The sequence below is a fragment of the Cottoperca gobio genome, chromosome 13 (genome assembly GCF_900634415.1).
Source record: "Cottoperca gobio chromosome 13, fCotGob3.1, whole genome shotgun sequence".
NCBI classification, from domain to species: domain Eukaryota; kingdom Metazoa; phylum Chordata; class Actinopteri; order Perciformes; family Bovichtidae; genus Cottoperca; species Cottoperca gobio.
In genome coordinates, this window is record NC_041367.1 from 23,239,110 (window position 1) to 23,259,122 (window position 20,013).

Genomic DNA, 20,013 nt, shown 5'->3' on the forward strand with positions numbered 1-20,013 from the left:
AAATGTTGTACTTTTTACACAACGCAAAACATTAATTTAACGTGTAACACATGTAATTATAGTCAGATACACAGATACACGGGGCAGTGATATTATAAACCTGTTCATTTACACATTCACAGTCGGAGATTTTTTGCCAGCTCCTCTTCCTGCATTTGGCAGTTTAAACTGTGTTGCGTTTAGCATGGATTAAGACTTTATATAACTAATATACACTTTATATATAACTTCCGCGCACCGAGCTGTGATTGGTCAGCAGGCGGAGCTCTTACACGAGTTTATCTGGAACAAAACCTGCTCCGGAGCAGGTGTGCAGCACTAGTTACCATGGTGATCTAACCCGGTCACATCTGAACCACCATTGCAGCACTAAAAACCCAGCAGAGTGAATCATCAAATCAAATCAAATGTATTTATATAGCCCAATATCACAAATGATACATTTGTCTCAGTGTGCTTTACAGACTGTACAGGATATGACACCCTCTGTCCTTAGACCCTCGCATCGCACAAGGAAACACTTCCTAAAAGAAACCCCATAATTAAAGGGGGAACCCTGAAGTTACCTCGCTAACCCCAAATCCTGCTTCTTAGTACCAGTAGTACAGGCCTCAGATAGGCCTGTTTACCTGCGGCGACATTGTGTTTGTTATTGTAATGGAGGAGGTCAGCTGGTTGTATTTTGAAGATGATTGGTCATTTCCCTGATGGACACACCTTCATACCAATTGCTGCCTGGATGTGGCTAACGTAACACGCACGACGTCCTAACTTCACTAGTAGTTAGCTACTATCGTCAACAGTTCATACTGAAAAGGTAAGGAATGGTTTACATAGCTATCCATAGCTTGTATTTGTTCGTATATTTGCTATAGCCAGCGTTAGCTATTCAACAACAGTTTGCAATGCTAGGCTGTTGGCAAACAAGCTAAGCTAGTCTTCACAGCATCGCTACACAGGGACGCTGTTAGTGGAGTATTACATTGTTTCCTTTACAGTGCAGGTAGTGTTGGCTCAAACAAAGCTCTGGGGTTGCGTATGGCACACAATACTTTTAGAGGTATTGCAGTTCGGATAGTGCTATGTTGGATATTGCAGCTATGCTGTTTTCTGTACTCTATTTGAAAACATATTAGTTTCAGTGTTTTTGTTGGTTAACGGCAAAGGTAATGTATCTAACAATGTGTGGCCAGTGTCCTTTACAAACCATGTGCATGCTCTCCCGTGTTTACACCGCGGACATGACGTTAGCTATAGCAGCAGCTGTAGCATCAACCGGACAGCTTTTGGTAGAATTTGCTTTAAGTACGTTAGCCATCTTAACTATTGACTTTAGAATTGTACTTAATCAATCCGAAGTTTAAAGTTGGCGTCAAGGGCATTCAAAGGTTACGTTTGGCCTTCATATTGTATATTCATTCTCTGTTTAAGATGTCCCGAGAGCAGCTGGTTGTTCAACGGGCCAGGAAGTCCTTCCAGACAGGGAAAACCAAGCCTCTGGAGTACAGGATCCACCAGCTGAAGAGCCTGCTCCGCTTCATCTCAGAGAGACGCAGGGACATAGCAGAGGCCGTCAAAAAGGACCTCGGCAAGGTGGGTTAGTCCCAACCTTCCAGTAGGTCCTAGTACTGGCAGATCACTGGACTGCATTATAGCCCAATGCATTTCCCAACATTCACTGCCTAGATTATTTCCAGTCTATCTGGAACAGCTGGTTTGAGATAATTGGAGAAACGGTTATTAACACAATTTGAAAGAAACGCTCAGAACTCTGTCGACAATTGGATTATAAAACAAATGAACACAGTGAAACACGTCTGGACTGGTACTCCAGATGATGATTAAATTAGTATCTCCTGCTTTCAGAGTGAAAATGGGACCGAGCTGTTTGAGACACTGGGACTGGAGGGAGAGATCAAGCTGGCTATGGAGAAGGTGGCAGAGTGGGCGGCTCCTCGGCCGGTAGAGAAGAACCTCCTCACCATATCAGACGAGGTTTATGTGCAGCCGGAGCCTCTGGGAGTGGTGCTCATCATCGGGGCCTGGAACTACCCCTGGGCTGTCACCCTCCAGCCACTGGTTGGAGCTATCGCTGCTGGTACTAAATATACCCATGCACAACCATATGTATTCGTGCCGTAGTGTAGCTACAGAAGCTACATGGGTAGGCCCTTTTGCTGCATCGTAACACCCAGGTTTAAATCTGACTTCTGCGTGCACTGACTTTAGACAAACGTACAGGGAGAAATGCATCACTGAAGAAGTAAACCTATTAATTCAGTTTTAATAGACCACAACGCAAGAGAGATCAAAGGATGCCAGCTGGCTGAAATTATATTTATCCAGCCAATAAGAATTTAGGGCTGTAACTAACAATCATTTTCAATGTTGATTAATCTGCTGATTATTTGTTAGATTAATTGTTGAATCTAACAAATAGTTAAAGAGTCCAAGGTGATGTCTTTTAAATGTCTTGTTTTGTTAGTCCAAAACCCAAAGAATTCCATATTTGAGAGGCTCAAAACCACATTTTCTACCATTTTTGCCTTCAAAATGACTTTTACATTATTTGTCTTATCTATTATCTATTTGTTTGTCTATCTTTCTGTCGATCGACTAATCGTTGCAGCTCTATAGGAATTAAATAAGAGTCCAAACAAACGTCTTGTCATTCAGTGCTTGTGCTGTTGGATATAATAAAACAGGCAGCAGAATTATCTCTTTAATACACAATGAACAGGATTGACTGGGAGGAGTGAGAGTGTTTCGTATCCCTTGCTTCCCATTTGTCATTAGTTTTTCCTTTAATTGGCAAAAGGCTTTTTTTTCCCCTTCATTACAAGCGATTTTAAGGATTGTCATTGTGTCTGTTTCTTCTTTCAGGTAATGCAGCAGTCATAAAGCCATCCGAGGTCAGCTCTCACTCTGCCAAGGTCATGGAGGATCTTCTCCCTCAGTATCTAGACAAAGTGAGCCTCCTGCTTTGTTCCATATGACACGCTAACTCTTTTTTATCTTTCATCTACATGTACAGGGAGTTTTAATGGCTGCATGTCCTCTCCCTAGGATCTGTACCCAGTGGTGACAGGTGGAGTGTCAGAGACCCAGGAGCTGCTGAGGCAGAGATTTGACCACGTCTTCTACACAGGAAGCAGCTCAGTGGGTAAATTGGTGATGGAGGCTGCGGCTCGCCACCTCACCCCTGTGACCCTGGAGCTGGGAGGGAAGAGCCCCTGCTACATCGACAAGAACTGTGACATTACTGTCGCATGTCGGTCAGTCTGAAATGTAAAATGCTGCCATAAGTGAACTCCCTTGGATCTTTAAATAACTAATAAACACACAGCAGTCGGGGAGCTACCGCAACACAAACGTGTATCTTCAAGGTCTGATATCTCTTTGCTTTTCTTCCAACACAGTCGCATCACGTGGGGAAAGTTTGTCAACTGTGGCCAGACATGCATCGCTCCTGACTTCATCCTGTGTGAACCCTCCATCCAGAGCAAAGTAGTGGAAGAGATCAAGAAGTGCATCAAGGTTGGTCTAAACTTGGATTGGAATAAGTCAGTTATTATCAGATGGAAACCTGTTCATTGAAGGAATGAAGGTCAAAGGTGAAATGAGACTGACTCAGGTTTCACTGACATGTAATAGACGAGGAATGATGATCGATCAACACTGTTGTAAACCCATGTGCTGTAAAATCTAGACTGTTGCACAATACAGTCACTAACTACAAAAAGCACTCTAATATGGGGCTTCTGAGTCCAAACCTCTGCTCCGTGACCCTAAGGTGTATCTCTTAGTTAGTTTATTTGGGTCCACTGACAGGTACCTGTTTGCAGCTGAATGCAATAGAGGCTTTGTGTGTCAGAAATGTATTCTCAGGATAAACCCCTTGAGCTGTATCCTCTCGTTTTCAAGGGTATACAAGTTTCTGTTCCCTCCCCTAATGATATATTCATTGTCTTTAATAGTTTAAATGAAAGATGATTCATCTTTATATTTCACTCATTGCAGGAGTTTTACACAGAGACGCCAGAAACCTTCGAGGACTACGGACGCATTATCAACCAGCGGCACTTCAAGAGGCTCATGGGTCTTATGGAGGGCAGCACCGTTGCTGTTGGTGGAGACAGTGATGAATCCCAGTGCTACATAGGTACACGATGTGTTTGAGCAATTGGTTGCGAAAACTAATTTATACTGTATGTGAGGCAAGCATCTAAAGTCGTGTGAACTGCACATGGGGTTGATTAAAGCTGCTCTGCTCAATGAGAGAGTGCCTCAGACAGTGAAAGGAAAACAGTATCAACATGTCTGTGTTTCCCTGTCTTTCTGTATACCAAGTGCGTGTTTTATACTCAAACATGGTTTGGTGTAGTATTACTTTAATAGCAGAAATGTTTAGGCTCTAGGTAGAGAAATCACTTCCCAGTCTGTTAGGACAACTGTTAGGTAAGCTGTTTCATGGAGGTCATCTTTGTTGCACAGATGGATGAGACATTTAATACAGTTGTCTGTTTCAGTAGCTGAAACAGACAAGACAGTAAACTAAACTAATGGCATTTTCTCCAAAGCTCTCATCTATATGTAATATGTTGATTACATTATAGTGGTATTCATAGCGTTTAAAGAACACACATTTGACTTCTTGCCAGGGTACAACTGGCAAACATATAACACTACACCACCTGTATATGAAGCAGTATCAATACTTCCTGTCTCCCTGCAGCCCCCACTGTGTTGAAGGATGTGACGGGAGAATCCAAAGTGATGACTGAGGAGATCTTTGGACCCCTGCTGCCCATCATCACAGTGAGCGGTGTAGACGAGGCCATCCAGTTTATTAATGAGCGAGAGAAACCTCTGGTTATATACGTCTTCTCCCATGACAACAAGGTAAACGCATCACCAGAAGACATGCTTGTCTCCTGTTATTCACTGTAATATGTAGATATCGCTTTGTGTCTGATGTTAAGAATGTACCCACAATGCTCCGTTTGATTGACTTGCACGGACTGTTCCTGAAACAGCTGATCAAAAGGGTGATCGCTGAGACGTCCAGCGGAGCGCTGCTGGCTAATGATTGTCTGGTACACTTCACTGTTGCCGCTCTGCCCTTCGGAGGAGTTGGTGAGTGTATAACAGTTCAAGCAACTTCTTTATTTGGAGGAATTTATTGCTGACATTTAAAGCTGACTTCTTCTCCCACTTGTCGCTCAGGTAACAGTGGTATGGGTTCTTACCACGGCCGGCACAGCTTCAACCAACTCAGCCACCTGCGCAGCTGTCTGATCAAGCAGCTGAAGATGGAGGGAGTCAACAGCATGCGGTACCCCCCTCACACAGACAAAAAGCTGGGCTGGGCTCGATTCTTTCTGCTCAAGCAGGTCAATGTGGGCAGGCTGCAGCGCATGGCACTGCTGGCCGCGTTGGCTGGCTTGGCAGCATTTGTGGTGCAGGTAAAGGAACTAAAATATACCGGTCCGGTCCACAGAGGAATAAAAGGTTTTGCTTTGGTATCATTAATGTTTTGTTTTACACGTCTGTAGTTTCCTGGAAAGAACTTTTAACTTTGGTACTTATTACAGGGAGATTAGAGTTCTGAGACGTGTGTGAGTTTAGTGCATTGAGTTCAGATTAAAAGCAGTTTTTCAAAGGAATCTTCTTAAAACAAGTAAATATTGATTCATTATTAATGGAACCTTTATTCTCTGTGTTGAAATGCAATGCTTTCCTGTGCACTCATTTCACTTTCCTGCTGTGACATGACTAGAATACTCTCTAGACACACAAGCAATTGAGAGTAGTAAAGTAATTGGAAGTGTACCAGTTGAACACGGTCTCCATTTTCCCTTTTAATCAGTACTAAATGTTCCTCAGTTCCTTCCTATGAAACTATGACCTGTAAAATAAAGCATCACCATGATTTATTTTTTTAACACATACATGACAATGCAATAACATAGTTTTCAAGGTTTTGTGAGATTATGAAAGCAATTAAATGCACATTAGGTATCACCTCCATCAATAGTGTCTGGTTACTTAACCTTAAATCCCTTTCCGATGTGTTAGGCTTATTGTTCAAAAAATAACATGTCATACAAGAAACCAGAAGATCTCTCTAACACCATGGGTTATTAATAAGAACAAACAGCGACAGTAATGTAAAGCTTTGACAACTTCTCATCAAAGTTACCAATGGCTGCTAATGTTGCTGCTGGTGAGACAACTGTTGCCTTCAAAGGCTGCACCATCCAAGCACCTGTATTAAAGAATAAGGCAAAAGCAGATGTGTGTTTGTCAGTGTCTTAAAACTTTCTGCCTTTCCTGCTCTGTCTCTGGCTCCCACTGGTTTCCTACTGAATTCATCTTATAGCAACATATTGTTTCATTTAAAAAAGCTCTGTAATAGGGCGCTATAGTTTCAGCAAAGACAAGTAAATATTGCATTTGTTAGGGACCATTTCAGCCACATATTAAGACGATGTGATTTTAACTGTTTAGTCAACAGTGGAATAAGAAATATCAGGCTTTGATACACACACACACACACACACACACTTCAATTCGGTTTTGGTGTTTTCATGAGATTTGCTGACACTTAAATATAAAAATATAGAAAATTACCATAGCCTTAACCTTTAAACTGTTTTCATTACAAGGAAGTTGTCTTGGTGTTTGGTGCATACAATACACATGTTCAAAGGAAAGGCAAATACCTCAAAGTCAGAATAGAAAAATGGCATAAAAATATGAAAGAAATATAAAACATGTCCAATACAACAGTTTAGTTGATAGGATGCGCAGAATATTGATGGGGGATGTTCACGAGTGAAGAGAATATGTGCGATGTGTAGCGTTAGTAGTCTAAGATGTGCGTTAATGAGAATGTCATTGAGGCTCACTGCAGTCGGGAAGATGGAGCGCAGCCTCCGGATAGAGGGAAGTGTTTCAAAGTGTTTGTGTCCGGGGTGGAAGGGGTCGGCCACCATGTTTCCTGCTCGCCTCAGGGTCCTGCAGGCGTACAGACTACACCAGATGACACCTGATTTCTATGCACTTGTCCAAGCCTATCAGAGGCTGTACTCCTACTAAGATAGGTAGTTCAGTCAGGAGAGACTTAATTTTTAAAGTGATCCAATAAATGTGTGGACATGATGGAGTCTAAACACTGGTGGTGGTGTTGGTGGTGGTGGTGGTGGTGGTGGTGATGAAGAGTTTTAGCTTCTGAATGATGGAATGTAGAGCCGGACTTCTGCTGAGCTCAGTGGAAGAAACCCCGGCGCTGGATGTGATGAGCTGGAGGGAATGAAGCGGAGGAGGCTCGCATCACCATGACCACCGACAGAAGCAGGGGAAGGAACAGTGTTAAAGTTTGACAGCACAGTTTGTTTAGCTTCAGGTAGATGGGTGGAGAAATCTGGTTTAATTTGGAAAGTGTGAACGCTGACTGAGTAGAAGCAAGAGAGAGATAGAGTTTGTTTATTATGATACTTTGATACTTCAAATGAGAAAAAGATTCTCCCTGTTAAAAACAGGTAGGCTATACTTTAACTAAATAACTGGAGGGGTGATTGTGTCTGAGAACCTTTGTATGTAATATGTGTTGTCCATTAAGGCTACTTTTGATTTTTGTTTGTTTGATTGAGAAACATTATTTCTATTTATCAATACTTTAAGTTAGAACTATGTTTCATGTTATTGAATGGTTTAATAAACTGAGCAATCAGATCTTGTTTGACATGTTATAAGCAGACATTAAAGGTCCAGTGTGTCAGATTTAACGGGATTTATTAGCAGAAATGGAATATAATTCTCATAACTATGTTTCATTCCTGTATAACCACCTGTAACTAAGAATAGTTGTGTTTTCATTGGCTTTGAATGAGACCTTCGGGTCGTCTTCACCACCACATGTTTCTACACTAGCTCAGAACAGGCAAACCAAACTGGCTCTACAGAGACATGACCTAAAAGCCACCGTTGTTCAACCTCGCCGCTAGATGTCACCTAATCCTACGCACTGGACCTTTAATGTGTTATGCACAAACTAATATTTTGAGTGACATTATTTGCTTTTGTGTTTTGTCCCTTACACCGTAACAGATTTCTGATGTTGCCTTCCCCTTAGACCTGCTTTAATGAGCAACAACCATCCGATGTCACTAATGACTTGTCTTACAGAACAACATGTAGTGCTACATCTTTGTTAATGATTGACACACTTTTTGTCCCATTGTCTCAGCCAAGGTTAAAACTGAAGACTTCATTCAGTATTAATCAGTGCTGGCATGATTAGAGAATGACTGAACATATTCACTGGGAAACGTTAATGTTCTGCGTTATGTAACAATTGAAAAACGGATTCTCTCTCTTTTAAATCATTTCAAATAGAGTTTCTCAAGACACCCAGATATGAGTACTCCCCCCACATACATACGGTCCTACAGGCCTCCACCCTCACACAACAATGGCTTTGTCTCCGGCAGACAAAGTGTGGTGTTGTCCAGGAAATCTAACCACATAATGCCCCCTCATCTAGCCTCCCTTTAATTACCCAGCATGCTTTACTCTCCTCTGCTAAATGGCTCCTTTTGTTTCGGTCCACCCCACCACCTTTGTTGACATCCACACTTGTTTTTTCTTCAGTGAACTGTTAAACTATATGTTAACCCTGTATTTCAAACAGTCTGGATCTGTCTCTTTACTTCATCTGGGTTCCATGTTTCCTGCAGAGATTCCTGCAGTGGGGCTGAGGAGCAGGTGGCCTGAGTTTAACCCTGCTGGTGCAGGTGATCCCGGGACAGCCACATGGACTCCTGACCTGCAGGGAAATACAGCTCTGCTGTCATTTACTGGTCCATAACATTTCACAGCATGTAGACGATTTGACTGAATTATGTCCTTTAAAGATATGTTTTTATTGCATTTAATTTCTATTCATCTTAAGCTGCTATCATTGTTTTTATTATTTTACATCAAGTTTGTGGCAATATTATCTGTAATATTTGTATTTAACATGTCACTGCTAATCTAAGTAGCAGTGACTCATTCACTAAACAATGGAAACGCACACACACATTTAAACATGTTCATCACAGTGTGAATATCATGTCTGCTTTTATTGAAGCCAGTTGTGTTTTGTATTGTGCTCCACACTTTCTGCAATTAAACATCAACAAGAACGTTTATTATAATTCATTGTTTTGCTGTTGAGTTTGTATTAATTGTTTTGCTCTTTGGACAGAACTGATTTATGAGTTTGATATATATTCACAGTGGCATATTATTAACACAATACCAAGGTTATTGTAATTTATGACATGGCTGCAATGACTCATGCTGTTATTAAGACACATTGACCACCGTGATGACTATTTTATTAACTCAACTAAAGGAAGTAAAAGTAGAAACACGATCTACAACAGTTACAAGATAATTATTTTATTAACTCATGGTACTTTGAATTAATGTATTGTGTGTGTGTGTGTGTGTCTGTGCAGTGGTGGAAGAAGTATTCAGATACTTTACTTAGGTAAAAGTACCTGTTACAAGTGAAAATCCTGCTTTTCAAGATACTTTACTTAAGTAAAAGTACAAAAGTATTACCGTTAAAATAAAGTACTTAGTACTTGGTACAAAGTACAAGTCATTTTTGCAGAACCCCTCATTTCAGAATGATGTCGTCAATATTATATTATTGGATTATAATTATTGATGCATTATTGCGTATCACTTTAATAGTGCAGCTGTTAAATAGTGGGGCTAATATATATATATATATATATATATATATATATATATATATATACACATTTGACATAATTACTTTGTATAAGCTACTGTTAGTGAATTATATATATATAAATATATCATCATTTATTAGTTGTAAAGTAAAAGTCCCACAACTTTCCGTGTGTGCGTGCGTGTGTGTGACTGTGTGTGGTGGGGGGGGGGGGGGGGGTCTGATGTTATCAGGGTTCTCCCTGCTTGAGGCGGTCTGAATGAAGCTGCTGGTTACAGTTACTGTGTACAAAGAGCATCAGTCAGTCAGTCAGCCCGCAGCGTGCCGGACATCTGAACCGCTTCACATCAGATCAGACGGATTATTCAACTAATATTTCAGAGGGAATCCACTGGATGTGTATCTGACCTGAGTCTTGGTGAGTCTGCTTTTTCTGCTTTTCATTTTTCCGAATCAAACGACTAAACGGATAATACCAAAATGATATTCAACATAATCGCGTTTAGATCGCAGAGATAAGTTAATGTACTTACTTAAAACAAAAGACTAACACGCGCTGCCCAGACTGAACTACAGGAGATATCAAACAGTGAAACCTTAAAAGGCTTCCTGTGAATACATACACGTCAACACGGAGGTGTGAAAAGTTCTGTCTGCAAATACTATCAGATGCAGATTCTTATACATCATCATTCTGCAAAAAACACTTTCCTTCACAAGATGTTTCTACAAATATCTGTTGGGGGTCTATCAGAATGACAACAAACCACCCAATACAAATACAGTTACGTTTCTAGCCTATTTATAATAACTTTAACCAAACAAACAAAAAGATCTCATTAATAACAAAGGTGTCATGGGGGTGGATTTGAGCGTTTTGATACAAATCAAAGACGTTTTTCTACAGACATATTTGCATCAAATCAAAAAAAGGTCAGCCAAGGTCTTTGTTTTGTTTTGTTTTGTTTTATTAAAGGCAAACATACAATTTATATAAGAAAATATAATGTAAGTTTTACCAGATCCAATTATCACATTATTTAATTTGATTCATTTTTTTGTTGCACATTACAACCGTTGTTTTGTGGCAACATAGTGTTTTCCTAGTTTAAACGTGTTGAAGGCTGTTGGTGGTGTCACTGTACGCACTGTGTTATCTTTTGGCATCACTTATGAGATTAAATAAGACAGTTAAGCACTCATTTATCATTTTCTTCTGTAGGTTTTTAGGTAAGTGACTTTATAGATACACATGTGTGGTGAGGAAGGTAAATCAAGACATTTTAGTAGAGGAGCCGGACTGGACTCTGGCTTGTCACTGCTATTGTTACTGTATATTCCCAACAGACAAGCCTGCTGTCTGCAGTTCCAGAGGATCTTTACTGTCCTCCAGCTGCGTGTATGGAGAGGCAGGCGGTGCAGCGGGCCAGGGAGGCCTTCCTGAGCGGCCGGACTCGGCCTGTGGAGTTCAGACAGCAGCAGCTTCACGCTCTGCAGAGGATGATCACTGAGAAAGAGACCGAGATCTCCACCGCTCTAAAACAGGACATCAACAGGGTGGGTGGAGACACAGCACACTGCTGCATGTAACATGTAATGTCATATTTATGTGAGTGTAATGTGTTGAGTATGCTGGATTTCCTACAGAGCCAGTATGACACACCGCTCTTGGAGCTGATTGGCATTGAGAATGAGATCAAGCTGGCTATAGAGAAGGTGGCAGAGTGGGCGGCTCCTCGGCCGGTAGAGAAGAACCTCCTCACCATATCAGACGAGGTTTATGTGCAGCCGGAGCCTCTGGGAGTGGTGCTCATCATCGGGGCCTGGAACTACCCCTGGGCCGTCACCCTCCTGCCCCTGATTGGAGCTATCGCTGCTGGTAAGGAACCTTTGTGCCCCTCAATACCTCTTTATAACTTACCAAAGTGGACTCATGTAGACCTCCATTGCCAGTGTACATTGTAGCTTGTTTCCATCAATCTTTTCTGATGACACTGCCAGTTTGAAATGAGCATCTAACCCACAGGTCCTGTACATCCACACATGTTTTAGGTCATTGCTGATTAGACCTCTGCTCAGGTTGAAGTTAGGTCATTGGGGTTTATGAGTCCATCAAAGTCCACGCACTGATACAAATCATGAAGGTGTAATTGTCACTTGCTAAGCTGTACACAAATTATTAGGGGTAGATTCAAGATTCAAGGTATTTATTGTCATATGCACAGGTAACAGACAGTTATACTGTACAATGAAAAACTTACTTTGCTAATCCTCCAAGAGCTAACATTTAAATTTAAAATGAGCTAAAAGCAAGAGATATACACAATATACAATATACAAATAGATAAAGAGGTAAAAGGTATTGCACATAGTACAGTACAGTGTTAGTACTGTGAAGTTTGAAATATTGCACAAATAAGGCGGACAACAACAAAGTGCACCATGCATAGTTTAAGGGGGAGCATATTCACAAGCCTGATGGCCTGTGGGTAGAAACTGTTAGGTAGAGGGTTATGTATTGTTTTCTTTTTGCAGAGTGGATGTAGTCTGACTTTTTTGGATGAGCAGAGAAGGGTCATTTTATTTTCAACACCCCAGATGTATGTCAGTGTTCCCTTGCAGGAGTTATTAAAAAAAGAAAAGAAAAAAGGGAATTAAAAGTCATCTGCTTCATCACTTTCTTCTGTATCATCGAGTAAAACAAGTTAAATGTGTCCTTATTTACAATTTAAGTTCAACCTTTTGTTATGTTTTCCATGGATAAGGGAAAATGTCTATAGTGAACATATTATACTTGCAGAGCATTATATTGAGCAACTTAAGCGATTCTTTATTTATATTAACAGATATTTGAATAGATTAAGAGATGATGGCATTTTTAGCCATTTTGACTATTTTTTGGTAAATAATATATAATATAATATACCCTTATGTAAAGGATAACATCAAATATTGAGTCAACAGTTAATGAAATAATAAACAAAATAATAAAACATTAATAAAAATATATGGTAATGACTATATGCATGTTGGTGAAAATAGAATTTTGGCGCACAAGTTTGAGAAAAACTGAAGGAAAAATAAGTTGGTGCGTACTTCAGTTTGACAGCATTCTCAGCCTCCTACTTGTCCGCTCTGCGTCACTCGGTGATCTCATTCCATTCACAGAAACCCGTGTTCTCTCTCTACAGGCAACGCAGCTGTGGTGAAGCCGTCCGAGCTCAGCGAGTACTCGTCCCTCCTCCTCCGGGCTCTGCTGCCTCGCTATTTGGACAAGGTCTGAACACCCACTGCTATTGTTGATGGAATAATGTTCAGAGCTGCTGTAATGTCAAAGCCTTGTACCAACACAGTACAGTGCATCACAGATATGCTGGTCACCAGGGCCATGTGTCTACCGTAGGAGGGGTCTCCCTCCATCACCCGCAAGGACCAAGGGCATAATCTTGAATGTGTCAGGAAATTGTCATTTTCATACATGCTTTATATTTTCATAAGTTACCCCGTGTAGTTGACATAGTTGTATATTTAAAGATAAATAAATATGATAAACTAGAAGAGCGCTCGGAGAATGCAGATCTTTCTCTCAATGTTAAAGGCATATAAGACATTCAGAGCATTAATAAAGCAGCAAACATCTATTTGCTATGTAAAGATACAGAGGACTAATGTTTACTTGTGACATCAGAGGTGAGAGTCAATCCAGGTCCAGACTCTGAATGTTGTATATAGCACCCTTCCACCAATTCTCATCAATATCAGGCCAGTAGTTTTTCTGTAATCCTGCTGACAAACAAATAAACAGAGTGAAAGAAAACATAATGTCCTTCGCAGAGGTAATAAAACGTTGCTGTTTATTTCCAGGATCTGTACCAGGTTGTAACAGGTGGAGTGCCAGAGACACAAGAGCTGCTGAGGCTTAGGTTTGACCACATCTTCTACACAGGCAGCGGCACCGTGGGTAAAGTAGTGATGGAGGCTGCATCTCGCCACCTCACCCCAGTGACCCTGGAGCTGGGAGGGAAGAGCCCCTGCTACATCGACAAGAACTGTGAGATCAGGGTCGCCTGCCGGTAACACAGCACTCATATCACCAGTGGGCATACACAGAGCTGAATGACTTGTTTTATGCTAAGAATACAGCACTGTGTACTTGATGACATGTGGAGGTTAAACACTTTGATTGAACTAGGTGGCAGCTTGAACTACTACACCTGCTGCGTCTGCAGTCCTGCCAAAGCGTTAGCATGAAGCCTATTATCACTAAACTGAAGTTATAATGATACAGTGTTATTATGGAATACTGAGGTGAATAATCTATTGAATAAACATAGTTCATTTGGTATCAATAGTTCTCAGTACGGACCATGCTTATTGTTTTATTTATTTTTACTATTTCTTTGTCCATTTAGTACAAAAGGCATATACTTCACTTTATATTACTAACATTGTATTTTATTTCCCACCTTATTGGCATGCATCGTTTCTATACATTTCAGTTGCTATAACAAAAGTACTTGAGCGACTTGAAACGTCCTGAAGAATTTGTCATAGTGAATCATTTTTTACCATTCATTTGGTCAGACTTTAGCTTTAGCTCTTACTAATTTTAGAAGAGAGCTGTTTAAAAGTTAAATGTGTAAGATATGGCAGAATTTAATTTAAAACATTAAAACAATGAACTAACATTATGAACAGAGTGTGAAGAGGTAACAGTGTTGATGTTGTGTCAAACACGTCTCTGTGTTGTATTGCAGAGATATCTACTGAAGTTAGCATGCTAACAGCTAGCTGCGCTCCGTCCAGTCTGTAATACCACTTGTTCCTCTAGAGGTGATAGTGAGTCACTGTAGCTGCAGTCTGCCTCAGACCAGAGAGAGAAGAAGTACAGCTGCCTGACTCTAAATATTACAGCCATGTTCCTGTTTTATAGTTTGTTTTACATTACATTCAAAGAAACAAGAAAACCCCCCGCACCACCTCTTTTCATCCTCACAGCTGTCAGGAGGCTGTTTCTCTGACTGTATATCTGTCTGCAGCCCCGGGAAACAGCGTAGCTTCAGTTAGCTGCAGTTCAGTCACAGCACCGGGGAACTGCTGACTCCCTGTTGCTGCCGTTACACAGGTCCAGCAGCTTTTCTGGCTGCGCTGTCACCGGGAAGATGAGACGAATATGCGGTCGTTTTCTAGTTTCTGCCATTTTGGATTTAGTCCAATAAACAAACTAACATAACGTTACACAGACTACAGCCCCGGTTAACATCAGTGTCCAGTAAACACAGATGATCAGCTCCACCTGAAGATTATAAAACAGCAGAGTTTTCTGACGGCTCTCACAGTTTCATTAGTTGGTGGTGTTCTTGCCCTGCTGACTGACTGATAGGCATTACACAGGAGTAAATGCAATACACACTATAAAGAATAAATTATAATACAATAAATATGCCAAACTACTACAAGTAATATGTAAACATTAGAGATTATATGGACCCAGTTTAGAGGTGAAATACTGCCCACTATTTCTTTGGAGCACATTTCTCAGAATTACACATTGAACCTTTAAGACAAACCTCCAAAAAACAAGTCAAAATCAAATCAAATATGTTTACATTTTCAGAATTTAAGTTAAAATTATTTTTGATGACCAAATAACAAGATAGCAGAGTTTCATGGGATGTATCGCTGTAACTCTATCTCAGGCAAGCAGTCTCAGCAAGTGAAGTTAAACATGTAAAGCAGAAATTGAATTGTACAACTTATACAGTGGTTTGGAAAAGTGTTGAAAACAATGTAAATGTTTGTGGTTCTAAGTGGTCTAAGAGGACGGAACATACGCACCACGGGCCTTATCCTTCAGCTTTTGGGTGTATTAACTTAATTTTGCTAAAACTTAAAATACTGACACACTAAATGTTCAACTGTGTTCTTCCATTCTCGGTTTGTGTGCAGTCGTATCACATGGGGAAAGTTTGTGAACTGCGGTCAGACGTGCATCGCTCCAGACTTCATCCTGTGTGAACCGTGCATCCAGGGACGAGTAGTGGAATGCCTCCGACAAACTCTCCTGGTACCTTTAAACCTGTCCGAGCTAACATCTTAGTGTACATGAAACTGCACAGTCTGGATTTTGATCAAGACCTTTTGATCCATCCCAGGAATTTTACGGAGCTGATCCCAAATGCTCGCCAGACTACGGCCGAATCATCAACCAGCGTCATTTCAACAGAGTCATGGGTCTGATGGAGGGTTACACCCCTGTGGTGGGAGGACAGAGTGATGCCTCACAGCGCTACATTGGTAGGACGATACAGCAAGATAGTGAATAAGTATATGTTGAAATCTATATGTCTGTTTTATGAACATTGTACATGCAGCCCCGACAGTGCTGAAGGATGTACCACCTCACTCCAGGCTCATGCAGGATGAGATTTTCGGCCCCTTGTTGCCCATAGTGACAGTGAGTGACATGGATGATGCCATTCGCTTCATCAACGAGAGAGAGAAACCTCTGGCGCTCTACATCTTCTGCTCTGATAAGAAGGTGAGAGGAGACAGCAGGTGTGAGGAGATTTGATCCATGTTTTAATGTTTTAATGTTCCTTCTCTTCTCTTCTTCTCCTGTCTCTTGAAGGAAGCAAAAAGGATGATTAAGGAGACCACAAGTGGAGGAGTGACAGTCAATGACGTTATGATGCACTATACGCTCAGCTCGCTGCCGTTTGGTGGTGTTGGTAAGACTCAAAGTGCATTACTATATGTTTACTCCGGTGGACTTCATCACGGTGGCAGTGTGTGGTCAGAGTAACCTGTTAAAGAGGCCTCGGCACTATCTTTTTTTGTCGGGCACCTATTTCCCCTCTATTGTTCTTATGCTGGTTAGGCCAAACAGGTGCACTCCAGATCAAAACAAGACAGAAATAAAGAAACCTGGCTGTTTAGCTGTTAAATGCTGCACTATGCTCACTAATGGTGTCTGTCTCCTGTTTGGTGCTGAGCAGGTAGAGTACTGTGGATTTATCAGAGCTCTTTCACTGTTAGTGAGATTAGTGGACTGAACCAAAACAGTAAAGTTGCACACTGTAAAACCAAAACAATGAGCTAAAAAGTCAGGGGGACTGCAGTGTTGGTGATCATTATCTATGTGTCCATCAGTACAAGAGACACATTTCACATTAATAATAATAATAATAATAATAATAATAATAATAAGCTTTATTTGTATAGCACCTTTCATACAAGAATTGCAGCCCAAAGTGCTTCACAGCAAAAACATAACAATTAGTACAAGGACAGAATAAGAGCATTTACAGTACAATAATCACAGTGATGATGTAAATGAGTCTGAAATAGCATTAAAATAGTATAAAATAACATTGGCGATCATGCCTAGTTTCCGTATCTGTGCAGTACTTAACGACCCTCCTGCCAGGAAACCACATTTATCACAACATTCTTGTAAATGTTTTAAACTATCAGAGCCATATTTTGAAAGCATGACATCAACAATGGGCCCCTGTGGCCCTTCAACTGGTTTACTCCCTTTGCTACACATTCTTTGTAGTTTTCGTACTTTTTACGTTTACCTCTTTATTGACCTTTTAATGTCTCCAATAATATTCTTTAATCTTTCACTTTTCCACTAATTGTGTAAAGAACACATTTATCAGAGAAAACAGTACACAGTCATATGACCCTTGTTCATATGAAAATAGAGGTGTCGCGATATACCTGTATTAACAATATCATGAAATGTTAATAATACACATATTGTGTAAATAATCCAGTGACTCTTAAATCATTTCCGTTTCTTTCCTTTCTCACTTTATCTCTCTTGCCCAATGCCCTTTTGTACAGTTATGGTTACAGACTCTCTGTCCACCTCCCTTCACTCGTATTTATTTAGTTTAATTCATTAATCAAAACAGACAACACGTACAATAAACAAAGTAAAGATGAATTTGACTAATAGCACTATTCATTTTATTGTATTTTTTCAAATTTTCAAATAATTGTATAGTGAAAAACTGATGTTGTGACAGCCCTATATGAAAATATGAATTAGTGCAGCTTTAAGGCTTTATTTTCAATGTGTTGCACAAGTAGAGCAGGGCTAACAGTAAGGACACACACCCCTCCCATCTGTCTGTAGAGTTAGCACTGGTGAGAACTAGAACAGAGGAAACTGGAAACTGCCAGACTCCTTCGAAACTCTGGTGTCAAGCTGAGGTACAAAGCCCTACTTGAAAGTGTGTCTTTTAGATCGTTATCCTTTCTTCTGCGTTTGCTGTCTGTTGGTATGAAGCAGCAGCCACTGGCTGGGCTGGTGGACATGAGTTTGTTGTGTGGAGACACCAACACTGCAGGATTTATGAATACTGAATATCAGACCACACAGTTACCCCAGACATTAGAATACAGTTTTTAAATTGAAAATACATGACTGCAGACGTGTTTGTGACCCCTCCAGGTCAGAGTGGTATGGGCCGCTACCATGGTAAACACAGCTTTGACCAGCTGAGCCACCAGAGGGCGTGCCTGGTCCGCTCTCTGGGTATGGAGAGCGTCAACCTGTCCCGGTACCCTCCTCAGGACCGCCGGCGTGCGCGCAGGGTGCGGATGGCCCTCAAGTCCCCTCTGATCGACATGTCCAAGAGGACGTTCATCTGGGCCGTCGTTGCCACCATCATCGGCTTTGGCCTGTTCGTCACCCTGCTGGTCATCCTGCTCATAGCTGCAGGCCTCAACTGTACCTGCTGGTACTGGAGAGGCTTCTATAACTAGAGACACTTAGTCACACCTACCCTGAGAAGAAGGAGAAGAAGGAGAAGAAGAAGAAGAAGGAGAAGAAGAAGAAGGAGAAGAAGAAGAAGAAGAAGAAGAAGAAGAAGAAGAAGAAGAAGAAGAAGAAGAAGAAGAAGAAGAAGAAGAAGTGCCTGCTGCAAAGATTTCCATGTTCTAAAATCCTGTTTTGTATTCAGATATTTTAAAGATAAAAATAAGATAAGCTTTTACTCTAACTTTTATTTGCTGTCCATCTATTTTGTATTAGAGTTCCTCCCTTAGTGACGAGACAAACAAACTTAAACACCCGAGTCCTGTTCTGCATTCTTCATTATTGGAGCTTAACATTGACTTTGTGAGGACATGTGTATATTGCTTGTTGTTCCAGAATAAAATATTTAGATTTTATTGATTTGTTGATCATCTTCCATTTTTATTTAGCACCATTTATTATTCTCTTAATCTAAAAACCTCAAGCGTTACTTCACTTTTCTTATTGAACTATTTAAGAACACTTCAGCATTGTTGCAATTTCTCTGCATGAATATACATCTGCTATTGCTAATGATGTGTTTGTAGGGTCACAGCTACATGTCTGGATACATGCCACGACAAAGAGTGCAGGTCATTCTATTCTAACACTAAAGAGTTAATGTTGTAGGTGGAAACATCTGTTCCCTCAAATTAATCATTTTGTTTTCCTCGCATGCTTCCACGGTGAATGAAGAATTAAAAAACGGAGACGATTCTTGATCAATGTAGGTAACAACATTAGTGAGCGTACCACAGGATAAATGAGATTTGGTTTCAGATCTTCATCCCCCTAAATGTCTCACTTGCAGAGGCCAGTTTCACATAAGATTTAGAGATTCCATATGAAGCGGCGTACCCTTCTGATAATAAACTGATCCTCTCTCAAATATGTTACAAAATATGCTTAAAATATTATTAACCTGCTGCTTTGTAGAGGCTTCAAATAAGCCCAGTTTATTATCTGCCTCCTGCACCGCATGTCATTTGTTATCATTGTGATGTTTCTGTATTTTTTATTTGTGCAAATAAACTTAAACTTAAAACTGGATTAAACTGCACAAGTTGTGTGAGAGTTTGTAAATGGATGCCCCCATTTACTTCAATTTAAAACCTTCTTTTATTGATATACAAATGATCCTTTTGAGGGGTGACATATGTGTTTCTGTCCAGGCAGTTGGTTCTATACTGTTTCAGTAAAAAAGAAGCATGCTGTGTAGTTACTGTGTGTGGCTACTAGATGGCAGCAGAGGGCTAAAGAAGAGGACTATGGTGACTAAATGTTCCACATGTTACAATGAAGAGATACATTTAAATATAGAGCCTCTCAGTCCTGATCTACACTGACATTAAGAGGAGAAGATGCAGAGTTTCATTAGTCAAAGATCAAGTGTAGATCTGGTTCTGTTTGCATGTGTGATGTATTCTCAGCCACTGACTTTACCATCTAT

General features: G+C 40.6%; 2 protein-coding genes across 6 annotated transcripts; both read left to right on the forward strand.

Annotated features, from left to right (window-relative positions):
- Window positions 1–537: 537 nt before the first annotated feature.
- Window positions 538–9,195, forward strand: aldh3a2a (aldehyde dehydrogenase 3 family, member A2a). Of its 4 annotated transcripts, XM_029446381.1 has the most exons (11): window positions 539–817; window positions 1,432–1,593; window positions 1,867–2,098; window positions 2,884–2,969; window positions 3,067–3,275; window positions 3,420–3,537; window positions 4,021–4,162; window positions 4,736–4,902; window positions 5,037–5,136; window positions 5,227–5,465; window positions 8,742–9,195. In XM_029446381.1, the coding sequence occupies exons 2-11, from the start codon at window positions 1,432–1,434 to the stop codon at window positions 8,760–8,762; spliced, it is 1,476 nt and encodes a 491-aa protein (XP_029302241.1). In that variant the 5' UTR covers window positions 539–817; the 3' UTR covers window positions 8,763–9,195. The 4 variants fall into 4 exon arrangements, with proteins under 4 accessions (XP_029302238.1, XP_029302241.1, XP_029302239.1 ...); XM_029446378.1 differs by lacking the exon at window positions 8,742–9,195 and having other exon boundaries at window positions 538–817; window positions 5,227–6,294; XM_029446379.1 differs by lacking the exons at window positions 539–817; window positions 8,742–9,195 and adding an exon at window positions 842–966 and having other exon boundaries at window positions 5,227–6,294.
- An 851-nt stretch (window positions 9,196–10,046) lies between these two features.
- On the forward strand, window positions 10,047–18,940 carry LOC115018178 (aldehyde dehydrogenase, dimeric NADP-preferring-like). Of its 2 annotated transcripts, none has more exons than XM_029447043.1 (10): window positions 10,047–10,169; window positions 11,099–11,308; window positions 11,399–11,630; window positions 12,943–13,028; window positions 13,616–13,824; window positions 15,701–15,818; window positions 15,907–16,048; window positions 16,126–16,292; window positions 16,383–16,482; window positions 18,219–18,940. In XM_029447043.1, the coding sequence occupies exons 2-10, from the start codon at window positions 11,153–11,155 to the stop codon at window positions 18,530–18,532; spliced, it is 1,524 nt and encodes a 507-aa protein (XP_029302903.1). In that variant the 5' UTR covers window positions 10,047–10,169; window positions 11,099–11,152; the 3' UTR covers window positions 18,533–18,940. The 2 variants fall into 2 exon arrangements, with proteins under 2 accessions (XP_029302903.1, XP_029302904.1); XM_029447044.1 differs by having other exon boundaries at window positions 10,153–10,169; window positions 11,118–11,308.
- The last annotated feature ends 1,073 nt before the right edge of the window (window positions 18,941–20,013 follow it).

Bases quoted from the DNA above. Each gene is read 5' to 3' on its own strand.
- aldh3a2a (XM_029446378.1), top strand. From the start codon at position 1,432: ATGTCCCGAGAGCAGCTGGTTGTTCAACGGGCCAGGAAGTCCTTCCAG. The intron at 2,099-2,883 runs GTACTAAATATA...TTCTTCTTTCAG, and splicing joins GGTTGGAGCTATCGCTGCTG to GTAATGCAGCAGTCATAAAG. The intron at 2,970-3,066 runs GTGAGCCTCCTG...TCCTCTCCCTAG, and splicing joins TCCCTCAGTATCTAGACAAA to GATCTGTACCCAGTGGTGAC.
- LOC115018178 (XM_029447043.1), top strand. From the start codon at position 11,153: ATGGAGAGGCAGGCGGTGCAGCGGGCCAGGGAGGCCTTCCTGAGCGGC. The intron at 13,029-13,615 runs GTCTGAACACCC...GTTTATTTCCAG, and splicing joins TGCCTCGCTATTTGGACAAG to GATCTGTACCAGGTTGTAAC. The intron at 15,819-15,906 runs GTACCTTTAAAC...GATCCATCCCAG, and splicing joins GCCTCCGACAAACTCTCCTG to GAATTTTACGGAGCTGATCC.